The following is a 16,727-nucleotide window of genomic DNA, read 5'->3' as shown; positions in this document are numbered from 1 at the left end:
TGATTCAGAGAGCATATACTTCAGTTAAAAAGCAATGAATCAATGAGTTTGATCAGATATATACAAAACTGCTGCTATTTATCCCCTCTCTTTTTCATTTTAATACCCTTTTTCTAACTGAAAGATCATGGTTAATCAAATATGTTTAACTAGATGTGCATCAGCAGGTTTCTTCAACAGTTGCAGATAAGAAAATAACTGCTTCTGATCAAATTTAAATTATCAATCTATTACATTTATTGATAAATATAGCAGTGATTAAGATACTTTGTCTTCTAAATCAGTCCACCTTCCACAGACGCGGGGTCTGAGTCGGTGAAGCTTAATCATCAATTCATCATCATTTAGCTGACAGTTTTTGATTTAATGAAGACCTCTGTAAAAGGTTTGCTTCATCAAAGCAGCTAACAGAGTCAGATAAATGAGAAAGCTTGTAAAAGATTGAATTAAATTTATCTAAATCTTTTCATTACTCTGCTGAACTACTCTCTCAAGAGAGATTTCTTCAAAAGTCTGCTGGTTGACTTTCTGACTGTGCTTGAAATGAATGTCATGAAGTGGATATTCTGAGACTCATATAACTAAATAGACTATCTCTCTGATTTGATAAAGATGGCACAGATGCTGATGATAGAGTAAGCAATTCAAATAACTTAGAATGAATAAATAAAGCACTCTGCAGATATACTGAATGTTATGTATGAATGCTTCCTTTTTTCAGAAATGACAGTCCTCTTTAATTGAATGATTCAGATGCAAATATTCAACAAGCAAATGCAAAACATCATTAAAAACTTAAAATATATTTATTAAATCAATGATCAGCAGATTTTAAACTATAAAGAGTTGCATTTAAATATAGCAGAGCTTCAGCACTTCATGCACATGCAGATGAAGTTTACACAATACAAATTTAAACAACTTGTTTTTATTTATGAAAAGAAAGTATGAGAGATGATAGTGTCATATCTGATACTGACTCAATTGACAGACAGCTTTACAAAGAATCAGCATAGCTGAAACTTTCTTCAAACACTGCAGAATTTCAATTATAAAAAATGATGATTGCTGAATTGAGTTCTTACAACAAATAAACTCTAAACAAAATGAGTAGCTGTACAGTCATCTAATCATCAAATGATCTGAAATACAGGAGTGATAGATAATTATCTACAGCAAATGAATGAATTTCTTAAACAGCTGTTTTTTATGATTTATTTCACAGAAAGTCAGCTTGTGCGGGTTATAAAATTGCTCAGCATACAACACAGTAACACAGTCTGGAGCTATCACTGCAATATTTATATTGAATATGAGTTGATGAGCATAGCGACAATCTATCACAAAGATTATAGCATGATCAACTTCATAAAGATTATTCACTTCTATCTATCAGCAGAAATTATTAAACTGATGATGTACTATTTTTGATTGATTTTATCTTTCACACAGACAGTTCAGCAGCTTGTATATGAAGACAATGATAGTTAAAAAACGCTGCAGTCATCATTTCTCTTACTGTTCGAGCATGGATCATGAAACAGCAGCCGGTTGTAAATGGTGCTTCAATGCAACGTAAAGACACATCTTCAGATCAAGTTCAATGTAATTTAAAAACAGCATGCAGTCATTATCATCTCGCGTATGCATCTGTTCTGTAAAGAGTTCAAGCAAGAATATGAGGTAGATGATGTGGCAGTAGATCAACAAACAATTAATGAATTCTGAGCTGCAGATACAATATATGCAGAGAGATTGCAGAAAAAATCAAATCATATTAAAAAACAATATATATAATACTGAGCTGTCAGTTGGTGGTGGCATGAATTTCTGAGATTTAACTCTGACTCAGAGGTATGAAAGTGAGCACAGAACATGAAAAAGAGTGTTAACAGAAAAATTTAAAAACAGCAGCTATCATATATAACAGTAGAAATATATGATAATCGAAAGTTATACATGGTAAAAAATATATATTTTTCTCATGCAATTCATTACAATCAGATTCTCAACTTCAGCAGCTAGTTATTAATTATGATCAGATTTCCAACTTCAACAGCTAATCATCATCTTGATAAATTTCAATACAAACTAACCTTTTACCTTTATTATAAAATGATATTATAATTAATAAATTAAACTGCAATTTTTATTGAGGTATATCTGTCATCATACCAGATCATATAAAATATATATATTTTAATAAACAACGCATCACAACCAGATCTTAAACTTCAGTAACCAGTTATATTATATATACAGAGTATAATATTTAATTTCAAGATAATTTCATCAGAAAACTATATTATTATAACATTAAAATAAATAAATTGTTTTGCAGAGCTATTAAAGTTAAATATGTATATTTCAACTGAGCAACCAGTCATCATCAAAACATTTCCAGATCAGAAAACAGCTTGTTAAAGTATTATTATCAATTAATTAAAGTGTAAACATTCAGACGGTGAGTACGCGGCCGCATCCGGCCCTCGCCCCCTCGCCCCCTCGCGCCGCTTCCCGAACGGGCCTGGCGTGCCGCCGTCGACCCCGCCCATTGGCCGCGTCGACCCTGCCGTCGCCCGTTCGGGTTTGGCGCCCCTCGAGCTCGCCGCTTTGAGTTACATCATCGTTCTGTTCCGGGAGCCTATATAAGATCGCTCCTCTTCCCTCTTCGACCACGCACCTTCCATCTTCTCAAATTGTTTCCCTCCTCGCCTCGCTCCTCCCCTTTCCCCTTGCCGCTCCCCCCTTTCGCCCTCCCACAGCCTGCTGCCGAGCTTCCTTCCCGAACCGTTTCGCCCTCGCGGCTCCTTTCCCCCACTCCCTCCCCTCAAACGAAATCGCTTCTAGGCTCCCCGTCAGCGCCCCCCTTTCCCTCTATTTTCTGTCTTCTTGGAAGGACCGCGTCAATCTAAAGATTACATTTACACAACACACACACCGCCTCTGCTTGAGGACAACAGGCTTTACTCTCTGAATATTTTCCCTCGCTCCCTTTGTGTCTCTTTGTCTCCCTGCAAGGGGTTTTTCTCCGAGTCTCGTGCGATAACATCCCCATTTCCTCACATTTCTTCTTCTAGCTCTCTTTTCCATTCGGACTCCAATTTCGGCACATGCGCTATATGCTATTGACCAATGGCAGAAATCCCTCACGTCGGCGAAACCCGAGGTTGCTTGGATCCAACATCCCGCCAGGGGCGTAGTGACACTCGGCTGGACACTGGGATGTAACATGGGAGGCGTGTTCCTGCAATTGCGGGTGCATTCTCGTTGTGCTCTTGGCCAATGGCAAAAATCCCTCATGCCGGCGAAACCCGAGATTACGTGGATCCAACGAGCCCCCCTTCCCTGCGACGTAGCGAGATTACGAGGAACGCGACTGAACACTATGAGCTGACGTGGGAGGGGTGTGGACGCAAAATGCCCCCTTCGCTGAGCATCCGGCTGGTATCGATACTTGCATTGGCTCCTCTGAAATGTTGGGCCGTGCATCCTTGTATCCAAGCGCGGTATTCCGTCCCCAGGCCCACGATTCTGTTGATTGGTGAGGGATGTCGGCAAACCTGACGCTGAGCTGTTTCCAGCCGAGGGGGGCGAGGGAATATCAGGGGCGCAGTGATCGTGTGATGATGAGACGGGGCCTCCTGCATGATCCAAGGGCGTGGGCGCCAGCGCATGTGCCTGTTATTCCGTACCTAATTCGTCGACGATTCTACGCCCCCATGACCAATCTGTGTTCATCCTCTTGGATAACGCCAGCTTGCCTCGCTCGTTTCCGGGTGTGTGCTCGATGGTGAACTTTCGATGATCCTTAAGCTCAGGCCTGATCAATGGCGTGGTCCGGAGGAACCCTGGCTCGATGTTGCATTCGTGTGTTGCATGGCGATCGATTACTATTTTGCGGGTGGTTCTCGGTGTTGAAGTGAGGAGGTGAGACGTTTTCCGAAAATGCTGGGGTGTATCCACGAGACCTTCGTAAACTTTGGGAGCTCTGCCGATGGAGGAGCTTTTCCAGTTGTTGCTCTATAAAAGCGCCGGATTTTCCCCTCTCAAAAAGCACCGATTGCAGAACGAGAATCAAGGCTTCCCCGAACCCAAAATCAGAGAGAAAAGCCATGGCCGCAGTCACCATGGACAAGATCCAATTCTATCAACCTCCAAATCCCATGAGTGCAACCAAGCCACGAAGCCCCAACCTGCCCGCCATCTTCACACCCCCCAAACCCCCAGCACGTAGACCCAATCCCACCGCCGACACTCTCACTGCCCTACTCTGTCCCTCACAGCAGCTCAGACATCCTTTGCCCCCTCGCCTATTCCCCTCTGATACACCTCTCATCTCTTCTCGCCCTGCAGGCCAACGGTCCCAGCCACCCGAAACTCCAGAAAATGACTTTGACAGAATTTTGGATGAGATCTCGTCGGACGACGGGAGCCGACCACTTGGCGGGGACGGGAGAAATGCCGACGAGCGCGCCACCATCCCCTCCGGATCGAATCTGAGCGGTTTTGCCAGCGAACGCCTTGGCATGCCTGTCGAGGCGGATACGGCTGTGGAAAATGCCACTGAAGCCGGCCTTCGCGCATGCCGGTTGGGTGGAAGTAAAGGTCCGTCTTGAGACTCGTTCACGATATGTATTTTCGACCCGCTAGCCTCGGCCCTATTTCAGATGGCCCCATCGTGGTAGATGTGGTAGATGGATCGATGGAGATAGTCCACGGTGATGAACCTACAAGCGAGTCTGCAGGTGGACAGACTTCCCCGCCACCGCTGCCTGCTCGCGAGGCGCCCACCGATCATGGTGACGAGCTGGACGGGGTGGCGGATGGTGGTAGATCCTCATTCACTCCCCGAGAAATTCCAGGTCAGCTTTTCAGCAGCTTCAATTACCGTCCCGCGTTTTCCCGCTGATCTTCTACTACATGCAGAAACCCCTCCCCCTCTTACCATGGACGAAGTGGGCGCTTCCGCCGGCGCACCCCATGCCGCCGCACCCCACGCCGCCGCACCCCACGACGACGTCTCTCCACATCCAGGGAGTCGGCGTCAAATCTCAGCTGGCCATGCCGGTGCGACACAGGAGGAGTGGCGGGTCAAAAAGATACTGGACTCCCGGATCCGCGTGCGGAAGGGCAAGCCAATTTTGAAGTACCGTGTTGCATGGCAGTCTACGTGGCAGCCGCGGAGCGATTTGACCCCGGGCTGCGAGGAGCTGGTCAAAGAATTTCATGCAGAGTGGAAGGACGAGCGGCCTTCACTGACTACTCTGACAGGCCACATGCGTTTCAAGCAGAAAAGGAGATCGCGCAGGGACGGTGGACCCAAGATTTTAAAATCAATTGATTAGAATCTTTGTCTGTGTAACATGCCAATATCAATTTCAGTTCTGACTTATTCCGTACTTTGCCTGTCTTGATTGTCTTCTTGTTTGCTTTGGATCCCTTTGTTTGATCTTTGCTTGCTTGGCATATTTGATTCCGGCCCACGAGCTCCATTGACATCGCCTATCACATTCCGGCCCAAAGGTCTATCATGCCTATGCCCATAGTATGGCACTTTCTTTGGGTGTGTTCCTTTGTTTGTGTCTTTGTTTGCTTGCTCTTCCCCCTCCTTTCTTTGCCTAGATCCGGAGAGAAGTATAAAAGCCTCCTCGGTTCTGGGTATCTATATGTATATTCTTAAAGCGTAATATATCATACGCCGCAAATCGACAAGATATTCGCATCTCAGCAGAAACCCCGTCGCTCTTCTCACCTGTGATAGAACAAGAGCAATCATTAATTCTATTTAGTATCAATTAGAGCTCAACTATCATCGCCTCAAACCTTTTTGGGCCTTGCGGCATTCCAACAATCTCAAAGTACACCTCGTATGACTTTCCAGAAAATCAATCTTTTCGTCAAAGATGCTATATTAAAAGACAAAACAAAGAGAATTCACGCTATCAATACGTAGAATCTTTACTAGTTTACAGCATCTGAGTTATCCTGTGCATGCTGAAGTGTTCCAATCATGTTCCGGGATAGAAGTTGTAAGGGGAGAAATATGCTCGTCACCACCTACAGGAGCAGAACAAGCCTAGAAAACGGAAGCGGGGACAGCAACAGGAGGACCCCTCTCAGAAGCGGCAAAGGGTACCAAATGAACGCCTGCGATCATAACGTTCTTGGAAGGAATGACTGAAATACAACGCTCCTGAGGATCTAGGGGGCAGATTTCATATCTTCCGATTGCTGACAGCACGACACTTGGTGCACGTAATTCTGGCTACGCAGCAAGGTTTGCTAAAGGCGGGCCGAGGGGGGATTCCTTTGGGGGTTTTCTAACCCAAATTTTCTTTTTCTCTTTTAGTTTTCCAATTCATGTGGTTTGTTTCTACGCTATTATGTTTTCCGGATTGTCTCTTGTAGCTTTCCACGAACTTTCTGTTAAGCTTGGCGCTACTCTCTGTCGCTCGCTATTTTATATGTTGATGCTAGAAGCTATGTTTCTGTTTGTTGTGATCCGAAAAGGCTGTGCATTTTTGGTCGCGAGCCAGTTTCTGTTCCTAGATTTCAGAATTATGTGCAATGATGTCATTGAGAAATTTTGTGTCTTGGCAGTGCGACCAGGAGCCAGCATGGATGAGACTCAGATTGAAGCGTGTCTGAACAAGGAAGTTTATGAGATAAGGAGAGTAGGTTGGACAGCGTGCTCGAGCAAGGAGCTCTCTTAGGCTAGGAATACCCTTCCACTTCATTACAGGTGTAGTGAAATTAGTGAAACAAAAATTAAAAAAACGTGGAGTACAGGCGCGAGGATTACAATGTCAAGAAAGGAAATTATTGATCACAAGTTCGACGAATCGGTCATTTCAAGTCTTGTATCCCAAAGACAGTCTCGATGTGTTGAAGCTCTTTGCTGAAACAAGTTGACATCACTTTCCTCTTTCTTGCAACGTTGGTGGACACATCGGAGAGAGGCCGCTGTATAGTGGCTAGTTCAAAATCAACCACCCTCACACGTTCGCAGGCCTGGTCCCATAGTATATTTCGCGGCTCCGCGTCGCCATGGAGAATCCCCCTCGAGTGAATGGCTTGGAGGGCACGGCATACCGTGGACCGTTTATTCGCGGGGCTAAGCGTTCCAGCTTTTTCGATCGATTCTCCCGCCCAACTCAGAAGTAAAATATGGGTGTGGATTTTTTCTTCATGGTAATAGGGGCGCTTTGGCTCCAATTTGACAACGCCAAGGCAGACCGGGATGCATTCGCCTTGGAGGTCTCGGAGCTGATTGTAGACATTCCTTTCATGCTGGAGTTTATCTTTATCCTTGGATTCCACGGCCTTGGCGACCAAGGTGTACCCATGCGACGAAAGTCTCACTTTGAGCAGTGTGCCGCAACTTCCTGCCTTGTAGAGCGGACGACAGTCGGCATCCGGGCCACGGTCCCTAGCGAGCTGTTTCCGGATATGAGAACGGAAGTCTTCCACCTTCATGTGACCCTTCCGATGGTCCTGGTAATTGGGGCAGAAGGGATCAAATGGGCTGCCGTCCCTGAGCGCAAGAAGACATTGCTGAGAACAGTATGGGCGGTCCTTGATGGCCGGTGTGTGGATGACATTGGACATGCGCCTGGTATCACTGGGTTTGCCGGGTGCCGGTACGCCTGTGGACCTTCCATCTGACCTAGTGGAACCTCCCCTTCTGGTTCGGCCACGGAGGCCGGAGTGCGGTGTAAGGGAAGGGGATGGGGGAGGAGACGGCGAGGGGGAGCTTGTCGGTCGAGGTTTGTTTTCAGAGGGCCGACATCCGGATCGCAGCGTCATCCTGAAGGGAGAAAGGTTGCGAGGGCGTCTGCCGCGGTACAATGGGGAGGCATGTTTCAGGCGAGCGGCAGGTGGAGTCTGGTCTAGGATGTCGGAATACTCCACGGGCCAGACATCAAGCCCATCAGCGGCATCGCTCCACTGCTGGGGAACTGGTGGCGAGGTCAATGCTCTGATGGTGAATGCCAGGACCTGCGCGACGGCTGTCCACTGGAGATCATCATCGTCGGTCCCCTTGACATCCCGATCCGGTATGCAAAGCGCACACTGAACTGAAGACGGATCGTCCGGGATGTACACAAAGATGAAGGCTTCTCCGGTGCAGACGTAGCCGTATCGTACGCGTTTGCGCACCATGTAGGAGAAGAGCTGGGTGATGACCGCGGCAACGAGTCTTCTACAGCAGAAGGTAACATCCTCGGACTCCTGGCCGATCACATCCCGGGCGGGTCGGATCTCTTCACTCAGTCCTGTGGTCATCTCGGCCTGCGTGAGTTTGTGAGGTGCCTTATATTCAATCGCGATCGCGGGGATGTGTTCGTCGCCATCCTGCCGGTAGATACAGAAGCGATCCGCTTGCCCTCGTGTGACTGCGGTGGACTCCTCCTTTTTCTTTCGACCTCTGCCCTTACCTTTGGCCGATGGTGCAGTCTCTGGGTTGATTGACAATTTCTCCACCCCTTCGCTCAGCGAGCTTTCCTGTGCACGTCCTAGGTTTGTATGGCTCTCGAAGGTGATTGAGCCTCGCAGTCCAAACGCCTCCTTGAGAGTTTCGTCTTCGGTGATCCGATCGACGATTTTGCGAACCTGGTTCTCTACCGCCTCTCGTTCGTAGTATCGAAGATCCGATTCCGAAGTGATCGGGGTGATGAACTGGAGGACATACTCGAGCTGATGTTTTGACGGAAACTGCTTTTTCGTCAGAAATAAAGGATGATCATTGAGGATCCTCCAGAACGCCTCCTGTTTAGCAAAGAAGTCGTCCCATATTATGATGCGCGAAGGAACCCTCCGATTGGTTGGCTTTGTTACGGTACCCTGAGTGGTTCTTGTCGGGTCTGTCACGATGCAGATGGCGAGTAAGAGCTCGTGGCAGCCGCGGAGGTGGGATGGAAATGTGGTAAGCTGGGAATCTGCAGTAAGGCTCTCTGCTTCTTCGCGTCGTCGCTGTTCCTCTTGTCGTAGTCTTCTTTCTTTTTCCGCCTGTGCTTCCGCAATTTCTCGTAATGCCCGTTCTTCTTCTCGTAATGCCCGTTCTTCTTCTCGTAATGCCCGCTCTTCTTCTCGTAATGCCCGCTCTTCTTCGAGTTCAGCCAGTAGCTGTTGTACTCGGCTGTCCATTCTGTGACGCCGTTCCTACCAGGCCAGTGCAGGCAAGATGTTGAGTTACAAAACTTCGCTATGGCTTATTCTGGGTTAGAATGTAATAAGGATTTTTAGAAGTCCTCGGTGCAAGGGTAGCAGCACGCTGGAGTATTGTTCTTTGTTGGGATAAGTCATTTGGCAAAAGTAAACAAACGAGTCACATGATACGGAACATGAAATTCCCGAAGCCGCGAATATATTCAAACAGGTATGGCTGGGATGAGGGCTCGCAAAGTGCTTCTCTATATTTCGTTAAAGGTCTGCCTCATCATCCTGTCCGATTTCATCCAAACGGGTTGCAAGCGAGTCGAACTTGGAATAATATAATAATCTAGTAAAGCATCGAGGGGAACGCATTGCTGCCCAACGGAATGGACTATCTTTAACCCGGCTGTGATCAATACTCTCTGCCTTGGCATTCTCGTCGTACTTTACGACAAGCTCTATCCAGGCATGCTCTCTCCAAGAGCAAGCGAGAATGATAACGACCCAGTGGGAGCCAAAATCAACCACATGACCTTGGCACAATTTAGTCATTTTTCTGCCACAGCTTGCTATATCCCTATCTTACTAGAACCTGTTGTCACCGTCTGGGATCTCACATCGCTAGGTCCCAATCATTACGAGGACGGGTTTATGGAAGCGTGGTGGACCTTGCAGAAGTGATTTGTCAATAGTTAAAACAAATGGTGAAACATGATCTATCTGTATCGACTTGACATGCTCTACAAGTCGCTATTAGATTTTAGGATCAACAAGACTGCGATTCAAGCCGTGGCCCTTGCGGAACAATAAGTCGTGGCGCCGAAGAAAGTCGAAGCCCGGCCGGTTTAGTCAACTTTCTAGAATTGAAGGACCAAAGCACTTCGTTTCCCTTCCTCAAGGTATCCGCGTCTCAAGCTTTCAGCCCATTCTTCATAAGTTCTTCTCCATTCCATCGCCATGGCTGTGACTTCAGCGTCATTTGATCTGGATCTTAACCACTGTTCAATGTCACCCGACCCGCCTGCATATACCCGGTCTATCGTGAAACTGGGCTCCCTCACTCTCCCTAACTGCCGAAAAGGATCCAACAACGGTAACGTGTGGTGGATAAACCCAGCACTGTATGTGCCCTGATTCAAAAACAAATACGACTCGAGATAAACATGGAGTTTGACGAGGTTGAAATCGCGGAGATGTGATGCAATGAGCTGAATGTTTTTTACCATTGGCCCATACTGTACCGAAATATCACACGAAACATCGAGTTGAAAGGTAATTTGTTTAAACCGCTGCCAGGAACCAGGTTGGATTGGGTGGAAATATCTTCCCAAGATGCACACATACTCACCAGACAAAAAGAAATTGCATACAAGAGTTCGGTAGAGGACATCAGTTGCGTCCTGAAAAATCCGACGATTCAGACGCGCCAGTTTCAGGAAGGCGTAATATGTGTAAAATTTCGAATAGCTACCCTGATATTTGTCAAGAATATATGAGAAAATTTGTTGGCGAAGTTCGATTGGCAGACGCAGAATGTAGCATGGTAAGGCGAAATCTTTGTGTTCGAAACAAAGCTGTATTTCGGTCCAAGGAATCTTTTTGCGGCATTTGCCTTTGCCCCCAATCACCGCCTGGCAAAAAGTCACCGTGAACCCGAGCTCTCTATGAGCACGCTGGCAGTCCTCGCCGCGCTCGGAAGAAACTCGATTTGTAAACTCGGAATCCGCAGCACGGCCCTCTGCTTCTTTGTGTCGTCGCTGCTCTTCTTGTCGTAGTCCTCTTTCCTTTCCCGCCTGTGCTTCCGCAATTTCTCGTAATGCCCGCTCTTTTTCGAGTTGAGCCAGCAGTTTTTCTACTTGGCTATCCATCCTAGGGTTGAAGACGCGCCCAGTAATTGTTACATTCCCTCGCAATACATCTTCTGCTGACCGTCGATTAGGCACCAATGCGTGATGTGGAGCAAGCGACCTCGACTGGTGTGCATGGGCGACGAAAAATAGCACGTCGAACGTAACCAGATCCATCCTCCCTCCTTTCAGAAGCAGAAAGGCTGGCACTATTTATCTCAGCGAGCTCAGACCCTCTATGGCTCCGGTTGCAGCAGCATGACACTAAACTACTTTAATTACAAGTCATGTGCTCAGAGCAATCTTCGCAGGATAATTGCACATCACGGGATCAAAGAATTATTTGGGTTAGCTCATTACCAATTTGAGATTAGCTTGTTTAAAAGAGTGACTAATCATTAAATCAGTGTTAAAACTGTAGGTGGATACTGTTGGGCACTAGTTGCCCAGGCGGCCCTCCACCGCACGTGATTACCCCTATATATAGTTAGCTAGCGATCGCACAATGAGAAGATCAACCATCCCACAGGTTATGGCCCGGATTGCAGATTTTTAAGAAAAACAGACGTTTTGATTAGAATACGCTGCGACTGATGTTATATTGGATGAGTTAAACATTATTCCCCTGAAAAGAGAGCTCTTTGCCTATAAAAGTGGTGTAATTGACGGAATTGCTGTCGAGACTGCTGCAGAGATTTCATTACTATCTTGAAGGGATCAAAAACTTATTTATTTATTTTCATTCAGAACCTCCCTAAGTCAGATTGATTATGAGTGGTTCTCGATTACCTGCGACCCCAATATCAGGACGTAAGAAGACACTACGTTCGCAATCAAGGGTCCCCCAATCCTTCCCCCCTATTACTGAGCAAGAATCCGGCTCAGAAGCGGAGGGTGATCAAACTGAATACGCGATGGCAGAGGAAGATATGACAACCTCTGGCTCCGCACGCGATACTGGCAAGATGCCAGAACGCGAGGAATCCGAGGATGGCACGCCCAGTCCTATGCCGATACCTACGCCGAATCCTAACGGCATGGTGACCATGGCAGCAGCAGATCTCATTGCACTCTGCGAGCGACTGATATCAGCACGCGCGCCGCCACCTCCTCCACCTCCTCCGAACCCTATACCAGAAGAAGATCCGAACATGCTGGCTCGCGAATACCAGAAGGAAGCGCAGGCCTCGTTGAACACAAAGTCCGTCACCACGTTCGATGGCACCAACTACCAGACGTGGAAGATGGCGTTCTTGTCAGATGCAGAAGTGATCGGTGGTGCAGATATTCTTAATAAGAACCAACAGGAACCACCTGAAGGTTTATCATCGCTCGATCAGCGATATTGGGTGATACGTTCAAAACTTCTCTTCCGTCGCATGTTGCAATCCCTAGTAGGTTCTGTCCGTTTGACCATGGGATCCATTCAACCCGACAACGCGGCGGCCCTATGGAACAAGGTAAGCGCAGTATACGCGATATCCCTAGGGGAAGAAAGGATTAACATCCTTAAAGAATTTACCCACTTGCATGTCAAGGACGGTGATTACCTGGCGTACGTACGCCGATATCAATACCTGTCTGCTCGCATGCGACAACTAACGGAGGACCGTGGTGAGAACTACCTCCATGATTTCTTTATTATCGGCCTCCGAGATTATCAGAGGACCTATGTTAAATCACGCCTCGATACGTTCTACGGGACGGGTCAGGGTCCGATTGTCAACCTAGATATCAACGATCTCACAAAACAAATTGCTCACCGGATGAGTAAATCAGAGGGTACTGGACGCCCTAAAGCTCCAAAGGCCAACGCGGCCACCAATGATAATGACAACACAACTTCCGCCGCAACCGCAAAGTGCGGATACTGCAAGGTCCCAGGGCATATAAAGGCTAATTGCTATCATCTGAACCCTGACAAAGCGCCCGAGTGGTGGAGGAAAGAGAATAAGGATAATAAGGGCACTGACAACACTGAAGGTGCCAAAAAGAAGGGAAAGGATAAGAAGAAGGACAAGGATGACGACAAACCTACTGGCACCAGAGCGCCAGATCTCCTTGCATCGCAACCTAATGCCAACGCAGCAATTGCTTTATCTACGTCGTCCGCTACAACATCCAAACCTTGGTATCTCGACACCTGCGCAAGCTTCAATATGACGGGTGAAAGGCACTCGTTGGTGCGCGCAAAGTCGTTCGAAGGTGATTTAGAAATTACTACCGCGGACGGTGGCGTAGGACGGGTTGAGGAGATAGGTGATATCCTTCTAGAATCAGAAGGGGGGGATATCTCAGTGGGTTACGTCCACTGGATCCCCAATCTAACAGTCAACCTTCTATCCTTTGCGAAGCTAGAAGATCAAGGCTTCAGATACCAACTATCAGATACCACCCCTTCCTATTTTACAATAAGGGCCCCGAACGGTGCCAACTTCACCGCTGTTCGCACGTCCAAAGAATCGGTCTACAAGATAATAGAACGAGAATCTCAAATAGACGTCCATCACCCGTCCCAGGCCGTCCATTTTATGGCCAAATCTTACAATTACGGGGACGCAATGTCGACAATCGCGGGGAAACCTAACGATCAACCTAGCGATCGCAACCCCCTGACAAGAACACTCATGGAATGGCACGTCACACTAGGGCATATCCACGCTGGCGCGATCATTGCACTAGCGAAGGACCCATCATCCGGCATCCGCATCAAAGGATCTAAAACAGGCTTCTTCTGCGATAGCTGCGTCAAAGCAGGCATGACACGCAAGTTCTCGCAAACTCCCATGCCACGAGCGTTGCGAGCAATGCAACGTGTTCATATCGACCTTGCTGGCGGTGGTCGTACGCTGGATGACATGTCCGATTACCCTATCGAATCTCGTCAAGGGACCAAATATTATATGCTCATCACCGATGACGCCACCCGCTACAGGTGGATCTATTTTTTACATACCAAGGACCAAGCTGTCGAAATTTACGCTCACTGGGTCCAATTCATGAAAAATCTCGGCTTCACGCCACCGGCGCTAGTTAGGACTGATATCGATGGTGTCTTTCGATCTAACAAGATGACAACAATGATGACCAAAGATGGCACTATCTGGGAACCTACTACGCCCCAATCTCCCCACCAAGATGGTGTTTCTGAGAGAGGAATCCGTACGATAATGACACGCGCAAGGGCAGTGCTTTTAGGCATGAATATACCGAAGAAGTTCTGGGCAGACGTTCTCGAAACGGTGGTTGCAATTACCAACAACACACCAACATCTACCACCCTGTATAATGAGAAATACTGGCCTACCAACAACGCCGACGAAGCACCTTCGCGATGCCCCTATACGGTCCCATTCTCAGCACTAACCAACGCCCCGCCCCAACTTCGCCATTTTAGGGAGCTAGGTGTTGATGTTTACGCGCACCTTCATGGATCTCAAAAACCTACTGACAAGCTGTCCGCTAGGGCAGAAATTTTTAAACTTATAGGATTCCGTGGTAACTCAATCTACCGCCTCTGGAGTCCTACAACTGATAAAATAATTGTCACCAGTGATGTCGTTTTCCCTGCAAAGGAACCTACAACCTCGCAGGATGACACTAACCACACGACACCCGAACCTGCAAGTCCAGCGACTTATCTTGTTGATGATACTACCGTTCCTGAATTAGCTGACGCCGAATGGGTAAGACCAGCGAAAGCGTTCGCCACCTACGTTCCTTCTCCCCTCACCGGTTCCGTTCCGAAAGGATATAAGGATGCCGTTAGTAGACCTGGGGGGGTTGGCGAATATTGGCAGAAATCGATGGAACGCGAGATTGCAGATTTGGAACGAAGGAACACTTGGACAATGATCCCACGTTCTGACGTCCCTTCTGGTGAGCCAGTGGCCCCCGGCCGCTGGGTTTATGTCGAAAAAGATCGCCCCCAGGATCCCAACGCGGATCCTGATGGTATATTACGAAAATCTCGATGGGTAGTGTGCGGTAATTGGTTAAAGAAAAGCGCACGCGAAGAAACATACGCGCCCGTCGTTAATGACGCTACTAATCGCATGATGTTCGCGATAGCAGCGAAGCGAGGTTGGACCTTGCGCCAGGTCGATATAGTGATGGCCTACCTACACGGCCGACTTGGTAAAACGATTTATATGCGGCAACCTACCGGATTTGAGGTGGGGACTCCACACGCGATGGTTTGCGCTGTCGGAGGCTCCCTATACGGATTGGACCCTGCTGCTAAGATTTGGTACGATTTCCTTACGGCATTACTCCGCGAGAATGGCTTCAAACCTAGCCCCTACGACCCTGCTCTATGGCGCCACACGTCCCGCAATCACCTTTATATGACAATCTACGTGGACGACCTTCATATTATAGCAGAGGATCCGGCAGATGCCGATTGGCTAGTTGACACCCTCGCCAATAAATTAGAAATAAAGGATTTAAAAGAACCTTCAAAATACTTAGGCATGGAGGTTGAACGTCGCCCTGATGGTGCTATAAAATTGACATTGAGACGCTATATCGATCGTTTAGTGCAAGATTTCCGCCTAGATGACGCCGTCCCTGTCCCTACACCAATACTTGAAGGGTTGAAGATAGACGATACCCCTGTGTCAGAACGAGAAGGAGGGTTCACCAAAAAGCGATACCAACACGGAGTAGGGTGCTTGCAGTATCTGGCAGTCAAATTACGCCCAGATATTGCGCGAGCAGCATCCCTACTAGCGCAGAAGAATACTGCGCCTACACCTAAGGCGTGGAGGGCTCTCCTCCGCGTCATACAATATCTAAAAGGAACGAGCGACCTTGGCATCTTATACGAAGGCCCCAAGAACGAGATCGATGAATTCCCCAACGCGTCATATCTGCCGATAGGTTATACAGATTCGGATTGGGCAGGACCGTTGAACGGCGAACGCAAATCTACTTCAGGCTTCATATTCAAGTTAGCAGGTGCACCAATTTCATGGCGTTCGTCCAAACAACCTTGTGTTTCTTTAAGTTCAAATGAGGCAGAATACGTGGCACTTAGCGAAGCAGTACGCGAAGCAACGTGGTTGCGCAATATGATGATGGAACTAGGATTCGTTACAGCAAAGGACCCCTTGCCTATCAGGGCAGATAACAAAGGTTCAATCGACCTAGCTACCGTTGCCGCGATCACGGCACGCAGCAAGCATATCGACACTCGCTTCCACTATTCTCGCACGCAATTGAACGAAGGCGTTATTTCTATTAAACACGTTCCCACTGAGGATATGGTAGCAGACGGATTAACCAAACCTCTGGGCACAGTGGCATTTAGGCGTTTCATTGATTTACTAGGACTTTTCGCTGGTAACAGTGAGAATGATTAAATTTCTGTATGTAGCATGATTTTGGGATGATCCAAGTTGAGATAGCTAGCATGGAAGATTCGTAGGAACACATCACGCACGTTGGCGCGTGGGGGGGTGTTGGGCACTAGTTGCCCAGGCGGCCCTCCACCGCACGTGATTACCCCTATATATAGTTAGCTAGCGATCGCACAATGAGAAGATCAACCATCCCACAGATACTACGGCTACCCTAGATCACGTGCTCCCCAATCTTATTTAGTTGTTGCTCGGCTAGTTAGTTTTAATACATAACAACGTTCATTCTATGAGGTTATGAGTGCCCTCTACGCAACGAAAAGCTGCAAAATAACGTGCTAATTACGTCTCCACGCTTCGT

At 47.5% G+C, this 16,727-nt stretch overlaps 3 protein-coding genes across 3 annotated transcripts; 2 read left to right on the top strand and 1 right to left on the bottom strand.

Moving 5' to 3' along the window:
- Window positions 1-4,115: 4,115 nt before the first annotated feature.
- HCAG_01421 (predicted protein) lies at window positions 4,116-5,348 on the top strand (the record flags this gene model as incomplete). The annotated part of the gene is made up of 3 exons (XM_001544324.1): window positions 4,116-4,608; window positions 4,671-4,865; window positions 4,930-5,348. The coding sequence occupies 3 exons, from the start codon at window positions 4,116-4,118 to the stop codon at window positions 5,346-5,348; spliced, it is 1,107 nt and encodes a 368-aa protein (XP_001544374.1).
- A 1,501-nt stretch (window positions 5,349-6,849) lies between these two features.
- On the bottom strand, window positions 6,850-9,150 carry HCAG_01420 (predicted protein; the record flags this gene model as incomplete). Its single annotated transcript, XM_001544323.1, has 1 exon — window positions 6,850-9,150. The coding sequence occupies one exon, from the start codon at window positions 9,148-9,150 to the stop codon at window positions 6,850-6,852; it is 2,301 nt and encodes a 766-aa protein (XP_001544373.1).
- Window positions 9,151-11,776: 2,626 nt separating this feature from the next.
- On the top strand, window positions 11,777-16,369 carry HCAG_01419 (predicted protein; the record flags this gene model as incomplete). Its single annotated transcript, XM_001544322.1, has 1 exon — window positions 11,777-16,369. The coding sequence occupies one exon, from the start codon at window positions 11,777-11,779 to the stop codon at window positions 16,367-16,369; it is 4,593 nt and encodes a 1,530-aa protein (XP_001544372.1).
- Between the last annotated feature and the right edge of the window lie 358 nt (window positions 16,370-16,727).

This window comes from Histoplasma capsulatum, genomic scaffold (genome assembly GCF_000149585.1).
Source record: "Histoplasma capsulatum NAm1 scaffold_1 genomic scaffold, whole genome shotgun sequence".
In the NCBI taxonomy this organism is placed as follows: domain Eukaryota; kingdom Fungi; phylum Ascomycota; class Eurotiomycetes; order Onygenales; family Ajellomycetaceae; genus Histoplasma; species Histoplasma mississippiense.
Note: the sequence above shows the minus strand (reverse complement) of the source record. Positions and strands in the feature narration are given on the sequence as shown.